Source organism: Mesoplodon densirostris, chromosome 5 (genome assembly GCF_025265405.1).
Source record: "Mesoplodon densirostris isolate mMesDen1 chromosome 5, mMesDen1 primary haplotype, whole genome shotgun sequence".
NCBI lineage: Eukaryota > Metazoa > Chordata > Mammalia > Artiodactyla > Ziphiidae > Mesoplodon > Mesoplodon densirostris.
The window spans coordinates 69,108,534-69,134,412 of NC_082665.1; the positions used below are offsets into that span (position 1 = coordinate 69,108,534).

Here is a 25,879-nt window from a genome sequence, read left to right on the forward strand (position 1 = left end):
TTGCTGGGTCATATGGTAGTTCTATTTTTAGTTTTTTAAGGAACCTCCACACTGTTCTCCATAGTGGCTGTATCAATTTACATTCCCACCAACAGTGCAAGAGGGTTTGCTTTTCTCCACACCCTCTCCAGCATTTGTTGTTTGTAGATTTTCTGATGATGCCCATTCTAACTGGTGTGAGGTGATACCTCACTGTAGTTTTGATTTGCATTTCTCTAATAATTAGTGATGTTGAGCAGCTTTCCATGTGCCTCTTGGCCATCTGTATGTTTTCTTTGGAGAAAAGTCTATTTAGGTCTTCTGCCCATTTTTTGATTGGGTTGTTTCTTTTTTTACTATTGAGCTGCATGAGCTGCTATATATTTTGGAGATTAATCCTTTGTCTGTTGATTTGTTTGCAAATATTTTCTCCCATCCTGAGGGTTGTCTTTTTGTCTGGTTTATAGTTTCCTTTGCTGTGCAAAGCTTTTAAGTTTCATTAGTTCCCATTTGTTTATTTTTGTTTTTATTTCCATTACTCTAGGAGGTGGGTCAAAAGAGATCTTGCTGTGATTTATGTCAAAGAGTGTTCTGCCTATGTTCTCCTCTAAGAGTTTTATAGTGTCTGGTCTTAAATTAGGTCTTTAATCCATTTGGAGTTTATTTCTGTGTATGGTGTTAGGGAGTATTCTAATTTCATTCTTTTACATGTAGCTGTCCAGTTTTCCCAGTATTACTTATTGAAGAGACTGTCTTTTCTCCATTGTATATCCTTGCCTCCTTTGTCATAGATTAGTTGACCAAAGATATGTGGGTTTATCTCTGGGCTTTCTATCTTGTTCCATTGATCTATATTTCTGTTTTTGTGCCAGTACCATATTATCTTGATTACTGTAGCTTTGTAGTATAGTCTGAAGTCAGGGAGTCTGATTCCTCTGGCTCCGCTTTTTTCCTTCAAGACTGCTTTGGCTATTTGGGGTCTTTTGTGTCTCCATACAAATTTTAAGATTTATTGTTCTAGTTCTATAAAAAATGCCAGTGGTAATTTGATAGGAATTGCATTGAATCTGTAGATTGCTTTGGGTAGTATAGTCATTTTCACAATATTGATTCTTCCAATCCAAGAACATGGTGTATCTCTCCATCTGTTTGTGTCATCTTTGATTTCTTTCATCAGTGTCTTACAGTTTTCTGAGTACAGGTCTTTTACCTCCTTAGGTAGGTTTATTCCTAGGTATTTTTATTCTTTTTGTTGCAATGGTGAATGGGATTGTTTCCTTAATTTCTCTTTCTGATCTTTCACTGTTAGTGTATAGGAATGCAAGAGATTTCTGTGCATTAATTTTGTATCCTGCAACTTTACCAAATTCACTGATTAGCTCTAGTAGTTTCCTGGTGGCATCTTTCGGATTCTCTATGTATAGTATAATGTCATCTGCAAACAGTGACAGTTTGACTTCTTCTTTTCCAATTTATATTCCTTTTATTTCTTTTTCTTCTCTGATTGCCGTGGCTAGGACTTCCAAAACTATGTTGAATAATAGTGGTGAGAGTGGACATCCTTGTCTTGTTCCTGATCTTAGAGGAAATGCTTTCAGTTTTTCACCATTGAAAATGATGTTTGCTGTAGGTTTGTCATATATGGCCTTTATTATGTTGAGGTAGGTTCCCTCTATGCCCACTTTCTGGAGAGTTTTTATCATAAATGGGTGTTGAATTTTGTCAAAAGCTTTCTTTGCATCTGTTGAGATGATCATATGGTTTTTATTCTTCAATCTGTTAATATGGTGTATCACATTGATTGATTTGTGTATATTGAAGAATCCTTGCATCCCTGGGATAAATCCCACTTGATCATGGTGTATGATCCTTTTAATGTGCTGTTGGATTCTGTTAGCTAGTATTTTTTTTTCTTTTTTCTTTTTTTTTTTTGCGGTATGTGGGCCTCTCAGTGTTGTGGCCTCTCCCGTTGCAGAGCACAGGCTCCGGACACGCAGGCTCAGCGGCCATGGCTCACAGGCCTAACCGCTCCATGGCATGTGGGATCTTCCTGGACCGGGGCACGAACCCGTGTCCCCTGCATTGGCAGGCAGACTCTCAACCACTGCGCCACCAGGGAAGCCCTGTTTGCTAGTATTTTGTTGAGGATTTTTGCATCTATATTCATCAGTGATACTGGTCTGTAATTTTCTTTTTTTGTAGTATCTTTGTCTGGTTTTGGTATCAGGGTGATGGTGGCCTCATAGAATGAGTTTGGGAGAGTTCCTTCCTCTGCAATTTTTTGGAAGAGTTTGAGAAGGATGGGTGTTAGCTCTTCTCTAAATGTTTGATATAATTCACCTGTGAAGCCGTCTGGTCCTGGACTTTTGTTTGTTGGAAGGTTTTTTTTTTATGATTTTTAAAAATTAATTAATTTTTTTTTGTGGTACACAGGCCTCTCACTGTTGTGGCCTCTCCCGTTGTGGAGCACAGGCTCCGCGACCATGGCTCACAGGCCTAGCTGCTCCGTGGTATGTGGGATCTTCCCAGACCGGGGCACGAACCTGTGTCCCCTGCATTGGCTGGCGGACTCTCAACCACTGCGCCACCAGGGAAGCCCTGTTGGAAGATTTTTAATCACAGTTTCAATTGCATTACTTGTGATTGGTATGTTAATACTTTCTATTTCTTCCTGGTTCACTCCTGGAACGTTACACCTTTCTACGAATTTGTCCGTTTCTTCCAGGTTGTCCATATTATTGGCATAGAGTTGCTTGTAGTAGTCTCTTAGGATGCTCTGTATTTCTGCAGTGTCTGTTGTAACTTCCCCTTTCTCATTTCTAATTTTATTGATTTGAGTCCTCTCCCTCTTTCTTTTTTTTTTTTTTTTTTTTTCGGTATGCGGGCCTCTCACTGTTGTGGCCTCCCCCGTTGCGGAGCACAGGCTCCGGACGCGCAGGCTCCGGACGCGCAGGCTCAGCGGCCATGGCTCACGGGCCCAGCCGCTCCGCGGCATATGGGATCCTCCCAGACCGGGGCACGAACCCGTATCCCCTGCATCGGCAGGCGGACTCTCAACCACTTGCGCCACCAGGGAGGCCCTCTCCCTCTTTCTTGATGAGTCTGGCTAAAGGTCTGTCAATTTTGTTTTTCTTCTCAAAGAACCAGCTTTTTGTTTTATTGATCTTTGCTATTGTTTTCTTTGTTTCTATTTCATTTATTTCTGCTCTGATCTTTATGATTTCTTCCCTTGTACTAACTTTGGGTTTTGTTTGTAGTTCTTTCTCTAGTTCTTTAAGGTGTAAGGTTAGATTGTTTGAGATTTTTCTTGCTTCTTGAGGTAGGATTGTATTGCTATAAACTTCCCTCTTAGAGCTGCTTTTGCTGCATCCCATAGGTTTTGGATTGTCATGTTTTCATTGTCATTTGTCTCTAGGTATTTTTTGATTTCTTCGGTGATCTCTTGGTTATTTAGTAATGTATTGTTTAGCCTCCATGTGTTTCTGTTTTTTACATATTTTTCTCTGTAATTTATTTCTAATCTCATAGTGCTGTGATCAGAAAAGATGCTTGATACGATTTCAATTTTCTTAAATTTACTGAGGTTTGATTTGTGACCCAAGATGTGATCTATCTTGGAGAATGTTCCGTGCACACTTGAGAAGAAAGTGTAATCTGCTGTTTTTGGATGGAATGTCCTATAAATATCAATTAAATCTATGTGGTCTATTGTGTCATTTAAAGCTTGTGTTTCCTTATTAATTTTCTGTCTGGATGATCTGTCCATCGCTGTAAGTGAGGTGTTAAAGTCCTCCACTATTATTGTGTTACTGTCGATTTCCTCTTTTATAGCTGCTAGCATTTGCCTTATGTATTGAGGCGCTCCTACGTTGGCTGCATATATATTTATAATTGTTATGTCTTCTTCTTGGACTGACTCCTTGATCATTATGGAGTGTGCTTCCTTGTCTCTTGTAACATTCTTTATTTTAAAGTCTATTTTATCTGATATGAGTATTACTACTCCAGCTTTGTTTTGATTTCCATTTGAATGGAATATCTTTTTCCATCCCCTCACTTTCAGTCTGTATGTGTCCCTAGATCCGAAGTGGGTCTCTTGTAGACAGCATATACACGGGTCTTGCTTTTGTATCCATTCAGCCAGCCTGTGTCTTTTGGTTGGAGCATTTAATCCATTCACATTTAAGGTAATTATCAATATGTATATTCCTATTACCATTTTCTTAATTGTTTTGGGTTTGTTTTTATAGGTTCTTTTCTTCTCTTGTGTTTCCCACTTAGAGAAGTTCCTTTAGCATTTGTTGGAGAGCTGGTTTGGTGGTGCTGAATTCTCTTAGCTTTTGCTTGTCTGCAAAGCTTTTGCTTTCTCCGAGGATCTCTGAATGAGATCCTTGCTGAGTAGAATAATCTACAATATGGTTGTAGCTCCTTTCCTTTCATCACTTTAAATATATCGTGCCACCCCCTTCTGGCTTGTAGAGTTTCTGCTGGGAAATCAGCTGTTAACCTTATGGGAGTTCCCTTATGTGTTGTTAATTTTCCCTTGCTTCTTTCAGTAATTTTTCTTTGTCTTTAATTTTTGCCAATTTGATTACTATGTGTCTTGGTGTGTTTCTCCTTTGGTTTATCCTGCCTGGGACTCTCTGCACTTCCTGGATTTGGGTGGCTATTTCCTTTCCCATGTTAGATAAGTTTTTGACTATCATCTCTTCAAATATTTTCTCGGGTCCTTTCTCTCTCTCTTTGCCTTCTGGGACCCCTATAATGCGAATGTTGTTGCGTTTAATGTTGTCCCAGAGGTCTCTTAGACTGTCTTCATTTCTTTTCATTCTTTTTTTCTTTATTCTGTTCCCTGCTGTGAATTCCACCATTCTGTCTTCCAGGTCATTTATCTGTTCTTCTGCCTCAGTTATTCTGCTATTGATCCCTTCTAGTGTATTTTTCATTTCAGTTATTGTATTTTTCATCTCTGTTTGTTTGTTCTTTAATTCTTCTAGGTCTTTGTTAAATATTTCTTGCATCATCTCAATCTTTGCCTCCATTCTTTTTCCAAGGTACTGGATCATGTTCACTATCATTATTCTGAATTCTTTTTCTGGAAGATTGCCTATCTCCACTTCATTTAGTTGTTTTCCTGGGGTTTTATCTTGTTCCTTCATCTGGTACACAGCCCTCTGCCTTTTCATATTGTCTTTCTGTGAATGTGGTTTTCATTCCACAGGCTGCAGGATTGTAGCTCTTCTTGCTTCTCTATATATGTATTTAACTTTAATTTTGATTCAGTGTTCTGTGGATAATTTCAATTAACACTTGAAGATGATCTGAGGTGTAGCAAATTAAGCCATTCACTTTGATGCTTGGATTTCATGGTTTCCAATCCCTGGAGTGCCTTCAGAGTTGGAGAAGCTGGCCTGCAGTGGCTCTCCTGCGCTGCACCTAGTATTTTTTATTTAATATGTATAAGACCATGCGCTAAAGAATAGTATGTTGACTACCCTTAGAGACAAAGAAATCTTATCTTAAAAAAAATGTAAACAGTAATAACGTATTTCAGATAATGGGCATAAAAATGATTCAACTGAGATGTCCACATCTGGCTGCGATAGAGTAACAGTAACTTAATTACTTTCCTACTGTAAACAGCTGGAAAACTAGACAAATACATATTATTAAAGGATTTCAGACATTGGACTACAGGCAACATAAAAATGTGATCTCTGAGTAAAAGAAAATAAATGACTTAAGTACTATAATTGACCAACTTCTTTTCAGAGGGACATTCTGAACACTGGAGCAGAAAGGGGGATACCAAGCAAGGCAATCAGTTAAGCAGAATTTCTAACTATAAGTCTATTGATCTCCCATTATACTTCTCACCCAAGGGTTACGACTCTTCTAAGCCACACAATAGAGCTTGCTGTTATAGTATTCCTTATGCTCCCCCTGTGCCAAAGCCCTTCCCATTATTTAAGGGTAAGAATAGTCTGAGTGAGGGGACGGTGCGGCAGCCAAAGAGAGGAGAGAGATGCAATCAAGGTTTTGGGTACAGGAGAGCAGAGATGCATTCAAGGCCTCAGGTTAACGAGGGCACAGGCACAGTCAAAGCCTCTGGTTAAAGCATACAAAGATAAAATGACACCTCAGGTGGAAGAGACAGACTTGAGCCATAAGAGTAGCCATTCTAATTGTCAAGTAGAGCAGGCAACCAGGATTAAGCACAGCATATTGGAGGGGAAAAGCCTTTGGGAGAAATAAAATGATAACACCTAGCACTGAAAGACTGCTCTGAGAAAATGTGTAAGTCAGGACTGAGAATTCTGCAATTATTAATGAGGACCCTGAACCAAGAAGCAAGTATTTCCAGCCCAGATGGTGGGGGATGTGACTGGCAACGTGGGACACACGTGGCAGATCCAGCCAGGCCCAACATGATTCTCCTAACAACACCGGTCAAGGGAGAAGACCCGGCACACCAACATCAGGGCCCATTTTGTGCCCTTAAAAGAAAGAGAATGGTGTGTCACAAAAATCCTATTTCCAACCTCACTATCCATCAACAGAGAGCAGAATACATAAATTACGGGAGAGCAAAACAAAGTAACACTGGAGTTGGTGAAAATTAATCACCAAGTTCTATAGACAGGCACTGTATATCTTAAAAGCAGGGAGATTACATTTGTTAGAAAAAAATAAATACCAGCTCAATCCATGAGTTTATACTGACAGTGACAGGATCAATGGATTCCACATAATGCCACCAGTGTCTGGGGACAAACAGAACCTGAAAACCAAACAAAAAACGGTTAGCACAAGAACAGAACATTTTATTTTTATGTCAGAATCAGATCTTAAATGAAGCTAAGGAAAAAAAACAAACTCAAATGAATTTATAATAATATTTTAATAGGAAAGGGAAACAAGAAAAAAAACCCCACAATCCTTTTATTCCTTTTCTTAAATTAACAAGTTTGCATGTTCTACAAAGGATATTACTAGCTTCTCCAGTCTCTACTCTCCTTTATCCTGGACCTTCTCTGTCTGCATCCAAATCTTAGTAAAGGATTCTGAGATTGTAACTTTTCCTCCTTTCCATCACATAATAGTTGTATGAGTTCTGAGAAAGGGCAGAGGTAAACACATAGGACATATTTTCTGCCTTCTCACAGTCTAAAATCTAGCCAATGAAAAAATAATATATAGAAAAGTGGTAAATCACTTTTTAACACTTATAACCACTTACATAATTTATAAATTATATAAGTGGTAAATCAGAGGAGTGGACACTGGTGCTAGAGATTTTCAGAGGTGGGAGAAGCAGGCATGCTTCTAGGGAGGTTAGGGGCAATCTGGATGGAGGAAGTGTGATTTGAACCAGGATTAAGAGAGAATGAGGACATGCCAGGAGGGAGAAGTGGGCAAGGGAGGTGGGACTGTCGAGGGACAGCAAGTAGGTTAGTCTTACTACTGCAAAGGAGTAAAGGGGAATAAAGTGGTGAATCAGGTTAGGGCCAGTGGAGGGCCCTGAGTTCAGAATAAAGAATCTGGATTTTATCCTGTAGGCATTTGAAGTTGCTGAGAAGTTCTGAGTAGGGGGATGGTTAAGACAGTGACATTGTGGGAGAGTCTGGGAAGGACAGGAGATTCTTGCAATGGTCCAATTATTAAATTAAATGTTAACATTTAAATAGGAAGATATAGCAAACAAAAGCAATGGGCAGAATCAAGAAGGACTGCATTTATCCAGAGTCATTACAAGAGTTTGTGGAAGGCTGAGTACAGCAGATGGAGATGATCTGAAGCTTTTGGGCTCCGGATTTAGGAAAATGGTGGTACTTGCTATGGACAAGGTGGAGATGGGAAGAGACCTCCTTTTAAGAGAACTGGGCACTAAAAACGTCCACTTCAGCCACTGGATTTAGTCATTAGGAGGTCATTAATGTCCTATCATAGAGTATACTTTCAAGTAAAGTGGTAAGAGAGAGAGCCAGTTTATGGTGGATTCAGGAAACAGCATGATATAAGGAAAACTGATACAACAGACAGAAATACTCATTCGAATTTGGCTATTAAAATAGAAGAAAAAAAGAATTAGCAGCCACTTCACATCCACTAGAATGGCTATAGTTGTAGTAATATAATAATAATAAAGGAAAATAACAAGTGTTGGTGAGGATGTGAAGAAATTAGAACCCTCATAGATTGCTGGTGGGAATGTAAAATGGTGCAGCTGCTGTGGAAAACAGTTTGGCAATTCCCCCAAAAGTTAAAAAACACAGAGTTATCATATGACTCGGCAATTCCACCCTTACGTATATATCTAAGAGAACTGAAAATATATGCTCATACAAAAACTTGTACTCAAATGTTTATAGCAGCATTATTCGTAATAACCAAAAAGTGGAAACAACCCAAATATCTATCAGCTGTTTAATGGATAAATAAAATGTATATCCACACAATGGAATATATTCAGCCATAAAAAAGAATGAAGTGCTAATAACATTCTACAGCCTGGATGAACCTTGAGGATATTATGCGACGTGAAAAACGCTGGACACAGAAGTCCACAGACTGCACAACTGCACTTATGTGAAATGTCCAGAATAGGTAAATCTATACAGAAAGAAAAGAGAGAAGTGGTTGTCAAGGGCTGGGGGGAATAGGTGAATGGGGAATGACTCCTGATGGGTTGAGGAAACTTAGTGAAATCGTTCGAGCTGGAGCACTCGAGTGTAAAGGAAGCAGGAAGAGCCAGTGAGAAGGGAGCAAAAGAAGGAACACAGGCAGGTCAGAGGGATAATCAAGGGAATAAAATCTCCTTAAGAGACTAAGAAAAACTTGCAAATGTTAATAAAATATCAGACAGCAAATGCCAGTGTTGTAAAGGTGATATTCCCCACTGGGTAGCAGCACTAAGTACTAAACCTTTGGAAATGTTTCAGAGACAGTCAGTTACAAAAGTAACATCCATTCTTGCTTAAAAGCAAATCATTCTCAACAAATATTATATGGTATCACTTATATGTGGAATCTAAAAAATGATACAAATGAATCTATATACAGAACAGAAACAGACTCACAGACATAGAAAACAAACTTACAATTATCATGTTTGGTTATGTGGAAAGGGGTAACTTAGGAGTGGGGGATTAACAGACACAAAGTACTATACATAAAATAGATAAGCAACAAGGATTTACGATATAGCACAGGGAACTATATTCAATATCTTGCAATAAATTATAATGGAAAATAATCTGAAAAAATATATATAATTGAATCACTTTGCTGTACACCAAAAACTAACACAATATTGTAAATCAACTATACTTCAATTAAAACAAACAAACAAAAAACCCTAAATCGTTCTTAGTTCATTCTGCCTTTGTTGGCCCACTAACTGGATGCGTTCGAACCTGTGTTTGTGCGTCTGGATTTTATCTTGGTTGAACAGATATTAATTGTGAATAAATGTTCCAGAAATGTTCAAGTACTCATGCCTTGACACCTTCTCTTAACCTGAATAAAAATAACTGAGTTTTTGGATCTTCCTCCACAGGCCATTCTCCTCTTCACCAGCAGGAGGAGCTGTGTTCCCTCCTCCCATCTCCCTCCCATGACCTGTGAAGCAGGGATTGTGCGTGAAGCCTACAGCTCCGGAAGCTATGTTACGATAGCAGGGCAGCAGGGAAGGAACCATTGTCATTTGTATTGATAGGGAGGCACGTGGCATAAAGACTTGAAAGAAGCTATAGCTGGGGTGTCCACTGACAGGTCACCAATGTTTCAAAGCTCCCATTACCTGTCCGGGGCTCAGGGTAACCATATGTCTTCGAGCCTTCCAAAATTGAGGAAAACGTTTTAAATCAGGATTGACAACATTGATTTTACTGAACACGCTAGATTCTTCATAAGGGATTCTAGTTGGATAAAGGAAAGGAGTATCTTCAGGAGGAAAGAGATGCCATCTTTTCCTAGTTAAAAAAATAACATACAAGTTAGTACTCTAAACTTGAGACAAAACATGTAAGAAGGCAGCAGCTAAGTGCTCATTTTCACTCATTTTCATTCAATCCATAAAGGAATACAGGAACCGCAGGGGTCACCTGGCCCATCTCTCACTCAGGGCTGGAATCTCCTCTGCAGACACCTAGTAAAGGAAGGGCAGCAACTAGTGGGTATCTCATGATGCCCTGAGCAGCCTCTTTGCAGGGACAGGAGCTCCTTTGTAAGATCATTCTTTCTTATCCCAAATCAAAGTCAGCCTCCTCATAAACGGTTTCTATCCCTGAGTCTAGAGCTCCCCAGAATAATCTCTACCCTTTGAAATCTCTGGATTCCTCTCTTGTGCAGAGTAACCATTCATCCAGAGTAACTACCCACCCAACAGTTTCCAGACTTCTCCCTATTGGGGCTGTAAATTCCTTAACCTAAACATTTGTTAAGTTGATCCATTAAGGAAGAGAAATGCACGAATGATGTCACACAACTAAAAAGTAGTATCATATAGGAATTTTCAAAAAGAAAACTGTAAAATGTTTGTCACTTTAAAATTTTTTGAAAAATGGAAGTGATAAACCTTAACTCACAAAACACTAGACACACCAATACTTTGAGCCAACAGAGGGAGGAAGTCTGAAGCAAAGGAGGGAGAAGTGTGAAAAAGGAAGAGACACAGACAGACAGAAATACACAGATGGGGAAGCAAAGAGAGAGGGAAAAGAACCTAGTTCTGAGACAAGCCCTAAAGCCCTCTAGTGACCCCTGACAGTTACAGAGGGGCTATCATGTCCTTTCAAAACATGTCCTTTCAAAAGAGCTGACTGCTCTTCTCAAACTAGGAAATATAAAGTCTTATTTTGCCTTAGAGATGATAAAGCTGCTTCCTCCCACTGGACCTATGACTAGTTTGGGAGAATTTTTGGCATTTAGGATGTTTAGAATGTTAGAGCTGGAAGGACCCTTAAGAGATCATCAGTCTAATCTTACATTCAAAGAAGTGGAAGAGGGAGCCAGGGTTTGCTCAGTGTCATTCACTGGGCTTGTGTTAGTGGTGGACCCAGTACTAGGTCACAGATCTCCAGACCCCTGCACTATAGCTGTGTTTCCCAAAGGAACAGCCATGATGATAACCATCCCATACAATTTGCTTTGCTAAGTTTAAAATGTAATATATTTGCATCCTTGTGTTCTTAATCAGAAAAGGTAGTCAATCATCATGTCATCCCTGGCTCAAAAACCTCTTGGTTCTGATGCTGAAGGAACAGAGAATAAGCAGTATTTGCCTGGGCATTAAGACCCTCAGGCTCCACCCTGCCTTTCCTACTAATCCCTCTGTCTCTAATGCACAACTTACACGGACAACTCACTGGGCCCTCTATATACCCCACGCTTTCCTGGGACTCTGCTCATGCTGGTCCCTTTGCTCCTCCCACCTGTGTCTTTTGAACATTCACCCACCCTTTGAAACCCATCCCAAATGGCAACTCCCCTCTGAAATCTTCCCTAATCTTTCCAACAGGAACATTTTCTCTTCTACTTTTTAGTTGCATGGCTCTACGAAACCTTTCTCAAGGGCATGTTCATTCTGCCTAGATATATCACAGCAATCCGTGGGCTTCCCTGCACTCTAACCGCACATACACTCTCTTAGGGCAGAGAGGTGTCTTACTTGTTCACCTCTGTTCCTACTGTAACACATGGTATCTGCACGGCAGGATACTCAATAAATATTTACTGAATAGTTAGTTATTTTATTACTCCAGAGCTATATGAGGCCAGAAAATATGGTTGGTCTATGACAAAATTAAAGTAAAGCTATATTAATTTTATATCACAGAAAGAACCCAGGTATTTTTCGGTAATGTTTTTCCAACTGAATTTCTTTGGCTTATTTTCCACTCAGAACACACGGAAAGCAGCCACTTAAAATGATGCCTTCTCTAACGAAATTTAAGGTTCAGACTATTAACTCCATAAGGGCAGGGACCAGGCACACTTGATTCACTGCTGTAAGCATAGTGCATTAATAATGCACCTAGACGTTCTAGGCTGCTTAATAAAGACCCGAGGAATCCAGGAGGAACTATTTCATACAGTTTTATAGTTTTCAGAGTACTTCACACGTGGGGGGAGCAGTTCAAAGATGGTAGCAGAGGAAGACCCTGAACTTAACCTCCTCCCACAGGCACAAAAAATACACATGTACATATAGACCAGTTCCCTCTGAAAAGAACCTGAGAACTAGCTGAACACGTGCTCCACAATAAAGAATAAAAAGGACTAACTACATCAAGATGAGCAGGAGAGGCAGAGAGACGCTCCCGCCAAAACCCCCAGCCCCTGCGTGGTGGCACACAACAGGAAGGGACCTCACCAGAAAAGGGCTTCTCCCGGGAAGTTAGGGGCTGGCACCCCACATTAGGAGCCCCGGCCCCTGGGATCTATACCACAGAGATGAGCCCCTGTAACAGCTGGCTTAGGAAACCAAAGGGACAGGTGTCTAAGGGTCCCCGAGTGCTACACGAAACTGAGACTCCCCTCGTAAAGGGTTCACGTACATCTCACTTGTCCCAAACCCTAGCAAAATAACAGCAGTTTGAAAAGTGTTGAGACTACACGTGAAGGAAAGTCATTTAGAATCTGAGAGTATCCACCGAAGGGGTGGGAAATGATGGAAATGCTCCCCCAGGATGGAAGCACTGAGAGACGCCATTGTTGTGTTCCCCACCTAACCTGCGGGCACAGGTGGGCAAGCTCGGATGCAGGGGCGAGCAACTGTGGCTCTACCCTGCCACAATGCTGAAGCCGAATAGCTCCAGTGACCAGAGCACTTCCCCAGCCCTGGTGCAGGCAGGTGGGCACAAACGGTCCCGGCATTCTCCTGCTCCCTAGCTAAAGTCTGTGAGTGTGGAAGCCTGCAACACAGCCCTGCCCCGTGGCTGGGGCTGGTGCGCATGAGCAGTCACAGCGTTCTCCTGCTCCTGAAAAGCCAACACGCGTGCACGGACGAGGCAATCTCATGCCACACTGCTGAAGCCTGTGGGCACGAGCAGTCATCGTTTTCCCACTGCTCTCCCAAAACAAGAGAGCAAGTCCCACCCACTACGCTCTACAGCTACTAATGCAGACTCTTACATTATAGAGCTAAGCAGACATCTGTCTAGCTGAACTGGGAGTGTACTCCTAGAGTTCTAGGATCAGCTTTCTGACAGTAATAATCAACTTTGATTATTACTTGATTGATCAGCTTTCTGACCAATAAACACAGACACCACCATCTATACTGTTCCCCTTATTTCACAAAGGAGGAGACTGAACCAGAGGTTAAGAGATCTGCCCTGGTCATGAGGCAGGCTGATAGGATGGAGCAGGGAGTCCTGCCCCCTACCCGACACTCATTCCTCTTCCTGTGCAACACACAAAAGACACACACACACACTCTCTCTCTCTCTTTCTCTCTCCCTCATGCATGTGCATGCACATGTGCATTACCTTCCTTGTACCTGGAATACTAGGTTGCAACCATAGGAGTCCAGATGACAGGGTGTATGGGCCCCCATGGAGCCGATCCACAATGTACTTTCCTGTCCATTTCTTCCAGGAAACCCAAAGTCAGACCATATCACATCCTGTTTTGAAAATAAAGTCACAGTCCATCAAGAGCCAACTAACTCTGTTGTATAGGAGTGTTACACATTTTCACTAACACATCTGGTTTTGGGCACTTGGAACACTCTCTTACAGAAATCGCTATAGATGGAAGAGGTTAGGTTTCCAGAGCAATTCAAGAAGTCTTTTTAACCAATAACATATCTGAATAACCCCACTAATAGTAGTTATTCAACAAATATTTACTGTCTGCCTATAACATGCCTGGCACTCTTCTAGAGCATGTGATGAATCAATGCACAAAATAGGCAAAAACGCCCACCCAAATGAAGCTTACATTTCAGAGGTTGGAGACCGACAATAAACACTAGACACAGTTATGCAGATATATGGGGGAAGTGGCTCAGGCAGCAGGAACAGTGACTACAATGGAAATAGAAGTATTTTTTTAAATCTCTGAAGCTTAACCCAGGAATCCAAAAAGGCACATTCCCTCTAAGCAGTGCAGATATTTTGAGGCATAAGTAATGTACTAACTTTTTGCACTTTCAAAGACCACATGAAAGAAGGCTTCTCCTAGGTTAGTGGAGTTATTTAAAATTATAGATGCTGGAGCATCTATAGTAGTTCATACCTACTAAACTAGAGTCTTCAGGTGGGGGAGACACAGCATATCTTTTGAAATACTTTTGCTATGCTCCTCAAGGTCATTAACTCTTTAAGTGTAAAGAACTTGAAAAAGAGACAGCACAGTGCTTTCAACTTGGCACTCCTTATGTCTAGTTCTGTGGACAGATCCTGCCCAAGTCAACTACTGATCCATAAATACCATCTGGTCCAGTAGTTCTCAAACCAGGCTCCCTGGCACCCCCTTAGGGCACTGGGGATAGCAGCAAAGGCTCTTTCTTTCAGCAAACTGCTCTGCTTGATCTTATTTAGGTTTGAAGAAAGGGTGTTCCTGCTTTTAAATAAAAGTTAGAAAACTACGAACGTAGTTTGACATAAACTCAAATCCATGGCATTTAAGATATGTATAAGCTGAAAAAGAAAAAGAACACACTAGTGAACCAGGCAGGAAAGTTTTGCTTTATTTTTTATTTTATTTTTTTTGAATCATGAATTTTTCCTTTTGAATTTTAAAAAACAAAACAAAAAACACTTCTATGTGCAGAACATGGTCCTAAATGCTGACACTACTTTATCAGTATCTTCAAACTTTTCTCTTTTTGGAAGCAAAGCATTAACACTACTCAAAGAGAAAAAGGATTTTGGAGAGACATTTTTAATGGATGGTTTTAAGGAAGACTAGAAAAAGCTTTTTCATTTTTGTTTTGAGTGATAAAAATAGAATATGTGCATATAACTAATATCTGTTATAAAAAGGGGAGTTTTTGAAAGGTCAGCACTATTGTAAATGCATATGGCTCAAATGCAGCAGCTCCAGGGGGTGGCAAAAATCATGTCCCCTCTGGATATAGCCCATATGCTCCATGAAGGGAGCCTACCTCTGTTTTCCCAATGCCTAATATAATACCTGGCTCAGGTTAAGTGCTTAAAACTTTGGCTACTTGGGAAGGAAAGAAGAATCTGTTGGCTTATTATGGGTAAATGGTTCAGGTCAAGAACATTTTTGAGCATCTGTTACATACCTGGTATGATGCTGAATGTTTGGAATATGAAAATTAATACAACACAGGCCCTCCCTTCAAATCTCATAATGGAAGATAGTCCTATAAATGGACCCTTCCGATATAATGCAGAAAGTGCTCTCACAGCAGTGAGCAGAGAGTGCTCTAAGATCACAGAAGAAGGGCTCCCAGTCCAAGCAGGGAGCTTAGGGAGGCTTCCAACGAACCTGGTCCTTGTTGAACAATTCACCACACCTCAGTTTGGAATTTAACTAAAGGTAGATGAAAGACACGCAATATAAAAATAAAAAACGGGGATCTGTCTTACCTAAGAGGCTGGTTTAAGTGACTCTTAATCTTCTTACAGATACACGCCTTTGGGAGTCGAATGAATGCTGATATCCCTCTCCTCAGAGAAATGAATGCACACGCACATGTGAGCGTGCGCGCGTGTGCGCGCACACACACACACACACTTTCACATACACTTTGAGGGAGTCGGTGGACCAACCACAGGTGAGAAACTGTTCTAGAGCACTACTTCAGAAAGAATCACAGAAGGAAAGTTTTTCTACCAGGTCGGGGGTGACTATATGAAAAACTGACGTGAGGCTTCCCTGACCTCTTATCTAACACAGTAATGACTAAAAAAGGAAAAATTATTTTGGAATGATTAGATCAGGGTGACCTAAACTTCAGCTGCAAACTGGCTGGGAAAACCAGAGGGTGAAGGGTTTGGGGGCAAGTGGCAGAGAGAGAGTAAGTCAGAGTAAATTTGTCAGAAAATAGATAGCATTGAGTGTTACCTATTTTGGCTTTCTTTCCCCACAGGCTCTTGAGAGTTGGGACTTTCTTGCCAATTGAATTCAGCTACTTACAGGTAGTCAAATCTCTGAAATGAGTGCAGGCCCAGGAGGAATCTGCGTTGGGTCTTGCTAGAAACAAGTGACCCTGTTAGGCAGCCACATCAGTGAAACTAACACAGGTGACTGGTGGGGTGATCCATCCTGGAGTCTATTCCCACATCCACTTCAAAAGTTGAAAAAGTCTTTAGAAATCATCTCTATCCATGAAATTCTATTCTACATCATCCCTGAAAAGAGCAAGCATCTGGTTGATTGCTTACTACAAAATAAATATTTGCTTTCTTGTAACTTCCAGAAGGTCCTAGATTTGTTTTCCACAAACAACAGGTTTATTTTCTCTTCTGCCAAAAACTGTTGTCTTTAAATTATCTGAAAAATGGTCATGTCTTCTCCTTTATCATTTTTTTTCAAATATCTAGACTCAGTAGCATTAAATTTTCCTTCCAGTTTCTCTCCTCTTGACTACCTTTGTCAACAGCTCTCTTAAAGCCTGGCTCCCAAAATGAACCCCAGACAGAGCCTATGTAGTACCTTGCATATGGGTCTCAATATTCCATGATCTGGACATTACACTATTAATACACTGTCAGACGGTCCTTTTTTTTTTTTTTAAGAAAAAGCAGCTGGGACTTCCCTGGTGGCGCAGTGGTTGAGAGTCTGCCTGCCGATGCAGGGGACACGGGTTCGTGCCCCGGTCCGGGAGGATCCCACATGCCATGGAGTGGCTGGGCCTGTGAGCCATGGCCGCCAGGCCTGCGCGTCTGCAGCCTGTACTCCGCAACGGGAGAGGCCACAACAGTGAGAGGCCTGCATACCGGAAAAAAAAAAAAAGCAGCTGAATTATACCATGGCTAATCTAGGCTTGACTGCCTTTTTCTTATGAACTGTTGCCTAGCCATATCTCTTCATCCTTGACATTATAGAGTTTAGGAGAAGGCCATGGGACCCTACTTTTATCCCTCTTAAATTGAATGTTAAGTTTCTGCCTGGTGCTTTGTAATGTTTAAATGAACCTACATACATGACTCCTAAACCTTCATTTCCAGTCCTAACTTCTCTTCTATTTACGACTAAATCTATATTTTCAACTGCTAAACCTATATTTTCAGCTGCTAACTATCAGGTTATTGAATCCATATGGTGGGACAGGCCCTGATACTAGCATTTTCTATGTATCATCTCATTTAATCCTTATGAGATTGAAGGTAGTTATATCTACTGTACAGATGTGGAAACTGAGGGACAGTTCTGTCCTTTTATTAAAAAACATGGAGACATTTTTGGTTGTCATAATAAATAGGAGGGGGGTGCCTTGATATTCAGTGGATGGGGGTCAGGGATCCAGCTCAACAACAGAAGTTTTGTATCTTGCACAATTTTCATAACACTGAAAAATTTGATCTTAGTTACCTGAGATTAGAGCTCTGACTCTTTTTTTTTTTTTTTTTTGCGGTACGCGGGCTTCTCATTGTTGTGGCCTCTCCCGTTGCGGAGCACAGGCTCCGGACACGCAGGCTCAGTGGCCACGGGATCTTCCCGGACCGGGGCACGAACCCGTGTCCCCTGCATCGGCAGGCGGACTCTCAACCACTGTGCCACCAGGGAAGCGCCAGAGCTCTCTTAATTTCATATATTCTCAAAGGACTTTTGCACGGTTTTAACACATACTGAATTTTCTAGAAACACAATTACTAAGTAAGTCGAGGGAGGACTGTACTTTGTGTTCCCGCAGCTTCATCAAGAGTTGTTCACCATTTTGAAAAAAAGTCACCAGCAGCATTGAAGCTCATGATATTTGGTTTAGCGATGTGTACAGCAGTATCAGTCTGTGCTTGTACTGTCTCATCACGGTGACTCTGTGTATAGACACAAACATACTCATTTAGCCTCATTTCAAAATGTTAAATATAATATATTGGAAATATTCTATGGAATTTTATCTTAACTCTTCAAAACTGAACCTTTGGGCTTCGCTGGTGGCGCAGTGGTTGAGAGTCCGCCTGCCGATGCAGGGGACACGGGTTCGTGCCCCGGTCCGGGAAGATCCCACATGCTGCGGAGTGGCTGGGCCCGTGAGCCATGGCCATGGAGCCTGTGCGTCCGGAGCCTGTGCTCCGCAACGGGAGAGGCCACAACAGTGAGAGGCCCGTGTACCACAAAAACAAAACAAAACAAAACAAAAAACCAAAAACTGAACCTTTTCCTTGTAGGTAGGTACAAGCATCTGATTAATTCATTGTCTTCTAGTATAGTGACGCTTGAATATTTACACATTAAATCACATACTTCTGCTTAAATTCTCCTGTATTTTATAGCTGGGGTAGTTTAATAGTTAAAAAAAATTATTTGTGGAAGTAATTATATCACCTGCAAACTGCATTTCAGAACAGTAAAGGGGATGCAGGTTCTAGTATGAGACCATTGCTACACTACCTCTCTACTGCTCTCCCAGCATGGGCTACACACCTCCCTGCCTTTGCTTCTGCTGCTCCCTCTGCCTGGCTGGTCTCCTCACTGCCCTTCCCACACCCCAATTCACATTTCTCTTTCAAGACCCAATGTAAATGTCATGTCCTTGAATCCTTCCACACTCCCCACCGCAACCCCTCCCTCCCCTACCGCATGCAACCCGGTCATTCTCTCTTTTGGTCTGTCTCTCCCAAAGAACTTTGATTCTTTGCCTGTCCGACCCATTCTCCTCAAAGCAGCAAAGAGTGATCTTAAAATATTAAGTCCTGTCTCCCCTTCGCTCTGCACTTAGAATTAGATCCAAATGCCCTCTATCATGGGCCTGCATGACCAGGCCCCTCTCACCTCTCTGACACCTCTAACCCTCTCAGTCTCACTGGCCAGGCTTCAATCACAATGGCTTTCTTTCTTTTTTTCCAAAAAGGCAAACTCTTGTCACATTCAAGGGCTTTGAACTCTGCTTAGAAAGCTCTTGACCCTCCATTCACTTGGCTAGCTTCTCATTTTTTAGCAATCAGCTTAAATATCACCTCCTCAGAGAAAGCTTCCCAACTTACCCTTTTAGAAGTCCCTCTGCGTACTAATTTTGGCCCATTTTTGCTTACTTCATAACAGTTACGACAATCGGTTAGACTCACTTGTCTGATTTCACTATAGAATATGAGCTCCCTGAGGAGAGGAGACCAAGGCTGTCTGTGACTCTCTAGCCCTAGTACAGTAGTTGAAAAACAGGTGTTTGTAGACAGAATATACAATCATGCACAATTTACAGTTATTTTCTGTCTTTTGAACACATATTCACCTCACAGACCCCAGCAACTGGCAGAGTCCACAGCACACAACAGAGCTTGAATCTAGTTTCTGCATTCATCTACTCTCAGCTTTGGCTTCATGTTTTTTAATCAGCTGGAAGACTTATTACTCTGCTTCGCCTCTGGAATTTTTTTCTTGGGAAAATACAGGTCTGGTGGGTATGGTCCTGGAGCTCCTTGGTCATCCCAGGCCAGTGCCCAAGTCTAAACAATTCTCCCAACACACAGTGGCTGACAATAGCCACCTGCCACAACCTCACAGAGAACTCAGCGAGCTCCCCCAGGGTCTGCAACATCAGAGGAGGCGCATCCCAGACCACAGCGTGCATCAAGGTTGGGCCTGGTTTCTGGAATAAATGGACTATCCATTCAAAATCATTATATGTTGGCTTTGGAGGTCCACTTAATCACACATCTGGACTTGACTATGTTGTTATGTCTTCTAGCGTAGTTATTGAGCATTCACACATCAAAATATATGTTGTTTATTATAAAATACTTCCTCGAAAATTCTCCTTTATATTATGGGTAAGGTATTTTAACAATTTAAAAGAATTACATGTGTAGGTAATTGTATTATCTACAAACTGTATAAAGGGAGTGCAAGATCTGGGAGAGTTGAGAAGCACTGCTATAGCACAACTATTAGAATCAAAAACTACTGACCGATAATATATGTGATATGCTAATAGGGGATGGAGACCCAAAAAGTGTAAGGCATAAACATCTCTATTATCAAGAACTCTAAAATCTAGTTGAAGACACCAACATGAAATAACAACATAAACAAATCAATTACCCCCTCCCCAATATGCCAGAAGGCAATTCTATCATGATCACACAACTGTACAATAAATTAAGAGGTCAAGAATGCTTGATATTTGCTTTTGTCTCTCTCTGTCTTGATCCCTCAATAAGTACTAATGCATTAGTACTTAATCGAGAGATATGAACTTTGTTCTTTTCCCTTCCTCTCTGCAGTGAGACGTATAGCAGATTGCTAACCTATCAACTTAACCATTAAATAAAATGACCATCAATCATCCTGCCCCAGGGATCTGGCCATAGGGGCCCCCCCTTGAAACTGCCAGCCCTATGGCTGCCTAAGAAATCCCTCTGGCTTCAAAATCCTCTCTCCCTAGCTGACAAGGGCATTCTTAGCTATGCACTAAGGATGGCTGTACAGACTCATTCTTGGATTCGTCCCTTTAATGCTGCAATTCTCTCTGGTCCCTATACTTGCTGCCTGCAGAGGCCCGGAATAACTGTACTTTTTGTAGAAATTGTAAATCTTGCTTCAATTTTTCATGTCCTTCCATGAACAGAGTGTGCCATAAACTGCCTATTTTTCTTAATATCTCATTCTCAATTTTATTCAGACAGATAACGTGCCCAGCTAAGAGACATCCATTTTGCAGCCTGCCTTGCAGTTCAGTGGGGCCATGAAACTAAATTCTAACCATTAAGCAAAAGTTGTTGGATGGGACTTCTGGGAGAGCTCCTTAAAAGAGAGGCAGAGAGCTGGGAGTATACGTTTGTCCTTCCTTCCTCCTTTCTGAAATACAGTGTGATGGCTCTCTTGGAATACAAGATGGCTTTGAGGATGAAAGCCACATGCTAAAGACAGAGTAGAAAGACAGGAAGAAGCTGGGCTCTTTGGGATGACAAAGCCTCCATCCCAGCCCCGGCCAGCGTACCTCCAAACTTTCCTTAGGTGAGGAAAAAATTCACCGTTATGCGTTTAGTTAGGCAACTTCCATTCTGGGATTTCTGTTACAAGCAACTAAGCCTAACCCAAATTGATTCAGGAGGTTAACCCATAGAACCTTGTCTTTCCCCAGTAATCTCATTCTGTCAGAGCCTTTATCTTGGGTTTGCAGTTATGCCAGTCCTAAACCCTATATCAGAGAAACATATCCTTGAAGAAATACGCCTGTAGACACTTCGGGGAGGAAGTAGGGAGAGTTTCATGGTACTATTCTTTGAGCATATTATAAATATAGTAGGCTTCCCCAGGCTAGCCTGGAGAACTAACCGCGAAGATCTGCATTGTTCCTCCAGGAAAAAAAAAAAGTTCTGAGTCCAAACAATTGATATACAAATAAAATGTGTAGAACACAAGCAATGAAAAATACAAAAGACAGCAAAAGAATAAAAAGAACCAAAAGGTCTTGATAATTAACTCTTTAATTAAAAAATAAGACCACAGTTATTATGGAAGTGCTAATGTAGGGCTGCAGTACTATAATTTAGTAGTCCATTAGATACTCTAGTGGTTAGGGGTAATTCTAGAAGACAATATCACATGTTACTCCAGTACTTAAAGGAATTAACCAGGAATTCAGTCCTGCTTTTTCATCCTCCCCCACATCCAACCGCAATGGTTTCCTATCAGCCCCAATTGCTGGCCTCTTCCCAGACATATTCTGGGAAATTTATCTGCAGTTTAAAGACACCTAAGAGAGGGACTTCCTTAGTGGCACAGTGATTAAGACTCCACGCTCTCAATGCAGGGGGCTCGGGTTAAATACCTGGTCAGGGAACTAGATCCCACATGCATGCCACAACTAAGAGTTTGCATGCTACAACTAAGGAGGCAGCGAGCCACAACTAAGGAGCCCTCGAGCTGCAACTAAGGAGACAGCCTGCCACAATTAAGGAGCTTGCCTGCTGCAACTAAGACCCAGCTCAACCAAACTAATTTTTTTAAAACTATTAAAAAAAAAAGAGAGAGACACCTAAGAGGGATGGAAATAACGCACTACAGTGTTTCAAGACCAAATATGGCACAGCTTCTGTACAGAATGAGGGTTATAAGCAAAATTCATCATTTACTCATAGTTGAAAACTGGCTGGCCAAAAAAAATGAACTTGGTTTATAACACAAAAGTAGTACAGATACTTTATTCTCCTCTTTCCTTTGGATGGTTCTGCCTTGTCATGATGTCCTGAACATAATATGTAATTTATAAATAATAATGGTTTTATTTCTTGTGTACATAGTGATCATACTTCCCAATTAAAAAACCAGGACATAAAGGATGACAACGCACTTCTGTGCTACCTGTGAAGATAAGAGTTAGTTGGGGAGAAACTGCTTAAATACCAACATAAGGAAATATTTAGAAACACTATTTTTTCCACTGCCTAGTTTTCCTTTTAAATTAATTTCATTGAGGTAAAATTTATATACAATAAAACGTACCCATTTTAGACTACAGTTCAGCAAGTTTTGACAAATGTATATACTGGAATAATCACCACCATGATCAAAATATAGAATACTTCTACTACCCCAAAAAGTTCCCTCTTACTCCTGTGCTTTCAATCTGCCTGCCTCTACTCTCAGCCCCAAGCAACCACCGATCTACTTTCTGTTATTCCAATATTTTGAAACTGGATTCCTTTAAGTACACATAACAGCAATGAGGATGAGTTTTAAAAATTGCTCAATAAAATTGTCTCCAACATTTTAAATAAGAGAATCTAAAAATCTGGTTGTAATTTTAAAAGTTCAAGAAAATGTATATGCTTCAATCTTCTTGATTATATATAATATTCTAAAACTATTACAATCATTTAAATGATAAAATAGTGTCAGCAAAAGTACTGAAGTCTAATAGCACATTTTACACTTTTGTGTCTTAAGGCTTGGCTCCACATTCAACTTTAAACTCCCACGGGAGCCAAGTCTTTTATTCAAGTTGGCATCCCCGGTACCTAACACAGCACAACAAATGTTCAAAAATTGCTGAGTTACTGATCTAGGTGACTAGATCTAATTTTATGTTGAAACTGAGTCGCTCCTAAACCTGTTCCAATTAACAAGTTAAGTAATTGTTGCAGACTCAAACATCATTTAAAAAATGCTGTACAAGCAACCAAATCTTCCATAATTTTACAGGTTTTTTTAAAAAAATTTATTTTTGGCTGCATTGGATCTTCGTTGCTACATGCAGGCTTTCTCTAGTTGTGGCGAGTGGGAGCTGCTCTTCCTTGAGGTGCACGGGCTTCTCATTGCGGCGGCTTCTCGTTTCAGAGCATGGGCTCTAGGCATGTGGGCTTCAGTAGTTGTGGCACATGGGCTCAGTAGTTGTGGCTTGCGGGCTCTAAAGCACAGGCTCAGCAGGTGTAGCGCACGGGCTTAGTTGCTCCGTGGCATGTGGGATCTTCCCGGACCAGGGCTTGAACCCATGTCCCCTGCATTGGCAGGTGGATTCTTAACCACTGCGCCAACAGGGAAGCCCAATTTTACTGTTTTAACCAAAGAACTTAAGAAAAACTGGTAAGATACTGATAATACAGAATAGTGGCTTTTTTTTTAAGCCTACCATTACCAGAAAATAATTCATTCTTAATTTGTTTACCACTAAAAAATGTTTTGTTTTGTTTTTTTTCTCGGTACGCGGGCCTCTCACTGTTGTGGCTTCTCCTGTTGCGGAGCACAGGTTCCGGACGCGCAGGCTCAGCGGCCATGGCTCACAGGCCCAGCCGCTCCACAGCATGTGGGATCTTCCCGGACCGGGGCACGAATCCGCGTCCCCTGCATCGGCAGGCGGACTCTCAACCACTGCACCACCAGGGAAGCCCATGGGTTCAGATTCTTGATTGCAACAAACGAACCTTTAAGAGACTACTCATTAGTGGTAGAAACAACCCAAATTTGGTGGAGTATCAAAAAAATCCACAATTATCTAAAAAGGTTACCAAAATGCATGTGGGATCTTCCCGGACCGGGGCACGAACCTGTGTCCCCTGCATCGGCAGGCGGACTCTCAACCACTGCGCCACCAGAGAAGCCCAAAATGCTCCTCTCTTTTTCAGCTGCATATGTGCGTAAAGAAAGATATTCTTCATATACTTAAACCAAAAATCGCAAGACTGAATGAAGCAGACAGAAGAAACCAGCTGTCTTCTATTAAGCCAGACACTCAAGAGACAACAATGTAAAACAATGCCACTACTCTCATAACATTAAAAAGAAAATTGGAATATAATTACTTTCACAAAAATGTCACTTAAATTCAGATACAATGAGTTTATTTTAAATAAACATTTAAAAAATTTATCAGTTTTAATGTTTAACTATCCACCATTTTATGACAGACAGAAGAAGGCTTGAAACAATAAGTAGTAAGATTTAGTGACTGAATGAATTACAGTGGTAAAAGTAAAACAACTTAGGTACCTTTGATGTAAGATCACTTCATGCTCAGAAAACTTTGAGATAAAAAAATGATATAATCTTAATGGACTTGGTTGTTCATAGCAGATTTGCCTGTTCTAATCCAGAGAATTAATCACCATAATGTGAGCTGACAAGAACTCATTCACTAAAAATATCAGATTTTATAAGGGCTCAATTAGAATTCCAGCACATTACCAAAAGGCTGCCTTTTATACCCACACTTAATAAATAGGACACGTTTCTGCACAGTGCTACCATGCCTGGGCTGAAACAGAACAACTGATGGGGTCAGATTAGAGATTCACCCAAGGCAGAGTGAGCCTAGATCCAGCACAGACAGAAGTCCTTCATCCTAGCTGTGTAGTCCTCACAGGACTGAATGTATCCAGACCCTCTGCAGGCATATAGTGCCGTAGTTAAAGCTTGTGGAGGCAGACTGCTTAGTTTATACTTTTCTTTTTTTTTTTTTTTTTTTTTTTTTTTTTTTTTTTTTTTTTTTTTTTTTTTGCGGTATGCGGGCCTCTCACTGTTGTGGCCTCCCCCGTCGCGGAGCACAGGCTCCGGACGCGCAGGCTCCGGATGCGCAGGCTCAGCGGCCATGGCTCACGGGCCCAGCCGCTCCGCGGCATATGGGATCCTCCCAGACCAGGGCACGAACCCGTATCCCCTGCATCGGCAGGCGGACTCTCAACCACTTGCGCCACCAGGGAGGCCCTATACTTTTCTTAGTTGTATAATTTCAGAAAAGGTTTACTTAACCTCTTGGTGCCTCACTTTTTTTTTTTTTATAAATGTATTTGTTTGTTTGTTTATTTAGGGCTGCGTTGGGTCTTTTTGCTGCCCACAGGCTTTCTCTAGTTGCTGCGAGCGGGGGTTACTCTTCGTTGCGGTGCACGGGCTTCTCATTGTGGTGGCTTCGCTTGTTGCGGAGCACGGGCTCTAGGCACGCAGTCTTCAGTACTTGTGGCTCGTTGTGGCTCATTGTGGCTCGTGGGCTCTAGAGCACAGGCTCAGTAGTTGTGGCACACGGGCTTAGTTACTCCGTGGCATGTGGGATCTTCCCAGACCAGGGCTCAAACCCATGTCCCATGCATTGGCAGGCGGATTCTTAACCACTGTGCCACCAGGGAAGCCCTCATTTTTCTTAAAATAGGGATAATTATTAAATCATAGGGTTACTGTGGGGATTATAAAGGTAAAGCACTTAGAAAAGCACCAAGTATGAGTACTTGATAAATATTACTATTACAGTGTTTTACCTGAAATATGGAGTAATAAAGTACTAGTCTAATATACAGGGTGGGTTAGGGTATGAGAAATATTAAT

General features: G+C 41.2%; 1 protein-coding gene across 2 annotated transcripts in view; it reads right to left on the reverse strand.

Moving 5' to 3' along the window:
* Positions 1–25,879, reverse strand: part of HSPBAP1 (HSPB1 associated protein 1) — a 53,964-nt gene that overhangs the window by 4,011 nt on the left and 24,074 nt on the right. For both annotated transcript variants that reach the window (XM_060099946.1, XM_060099945.1), the window contains 3 exons: positions 13,474–13,610; positions 9,782–9,953; positions 6,677–6,760 (listed from right to left, as the gene is read on the reverse strand). In XM_060099946.1, the coding sequence (XP_059955929.1) occupies positions 6,677–6,760; positions 9,782–9,953; positions 13,474–13,610 (393 nt within the window). The remainder of the gene's footprint in view (positions 1–6,676; positions 6,761–9,781; positions 9,954–13,473; positions 13,611–25,879) is intronic.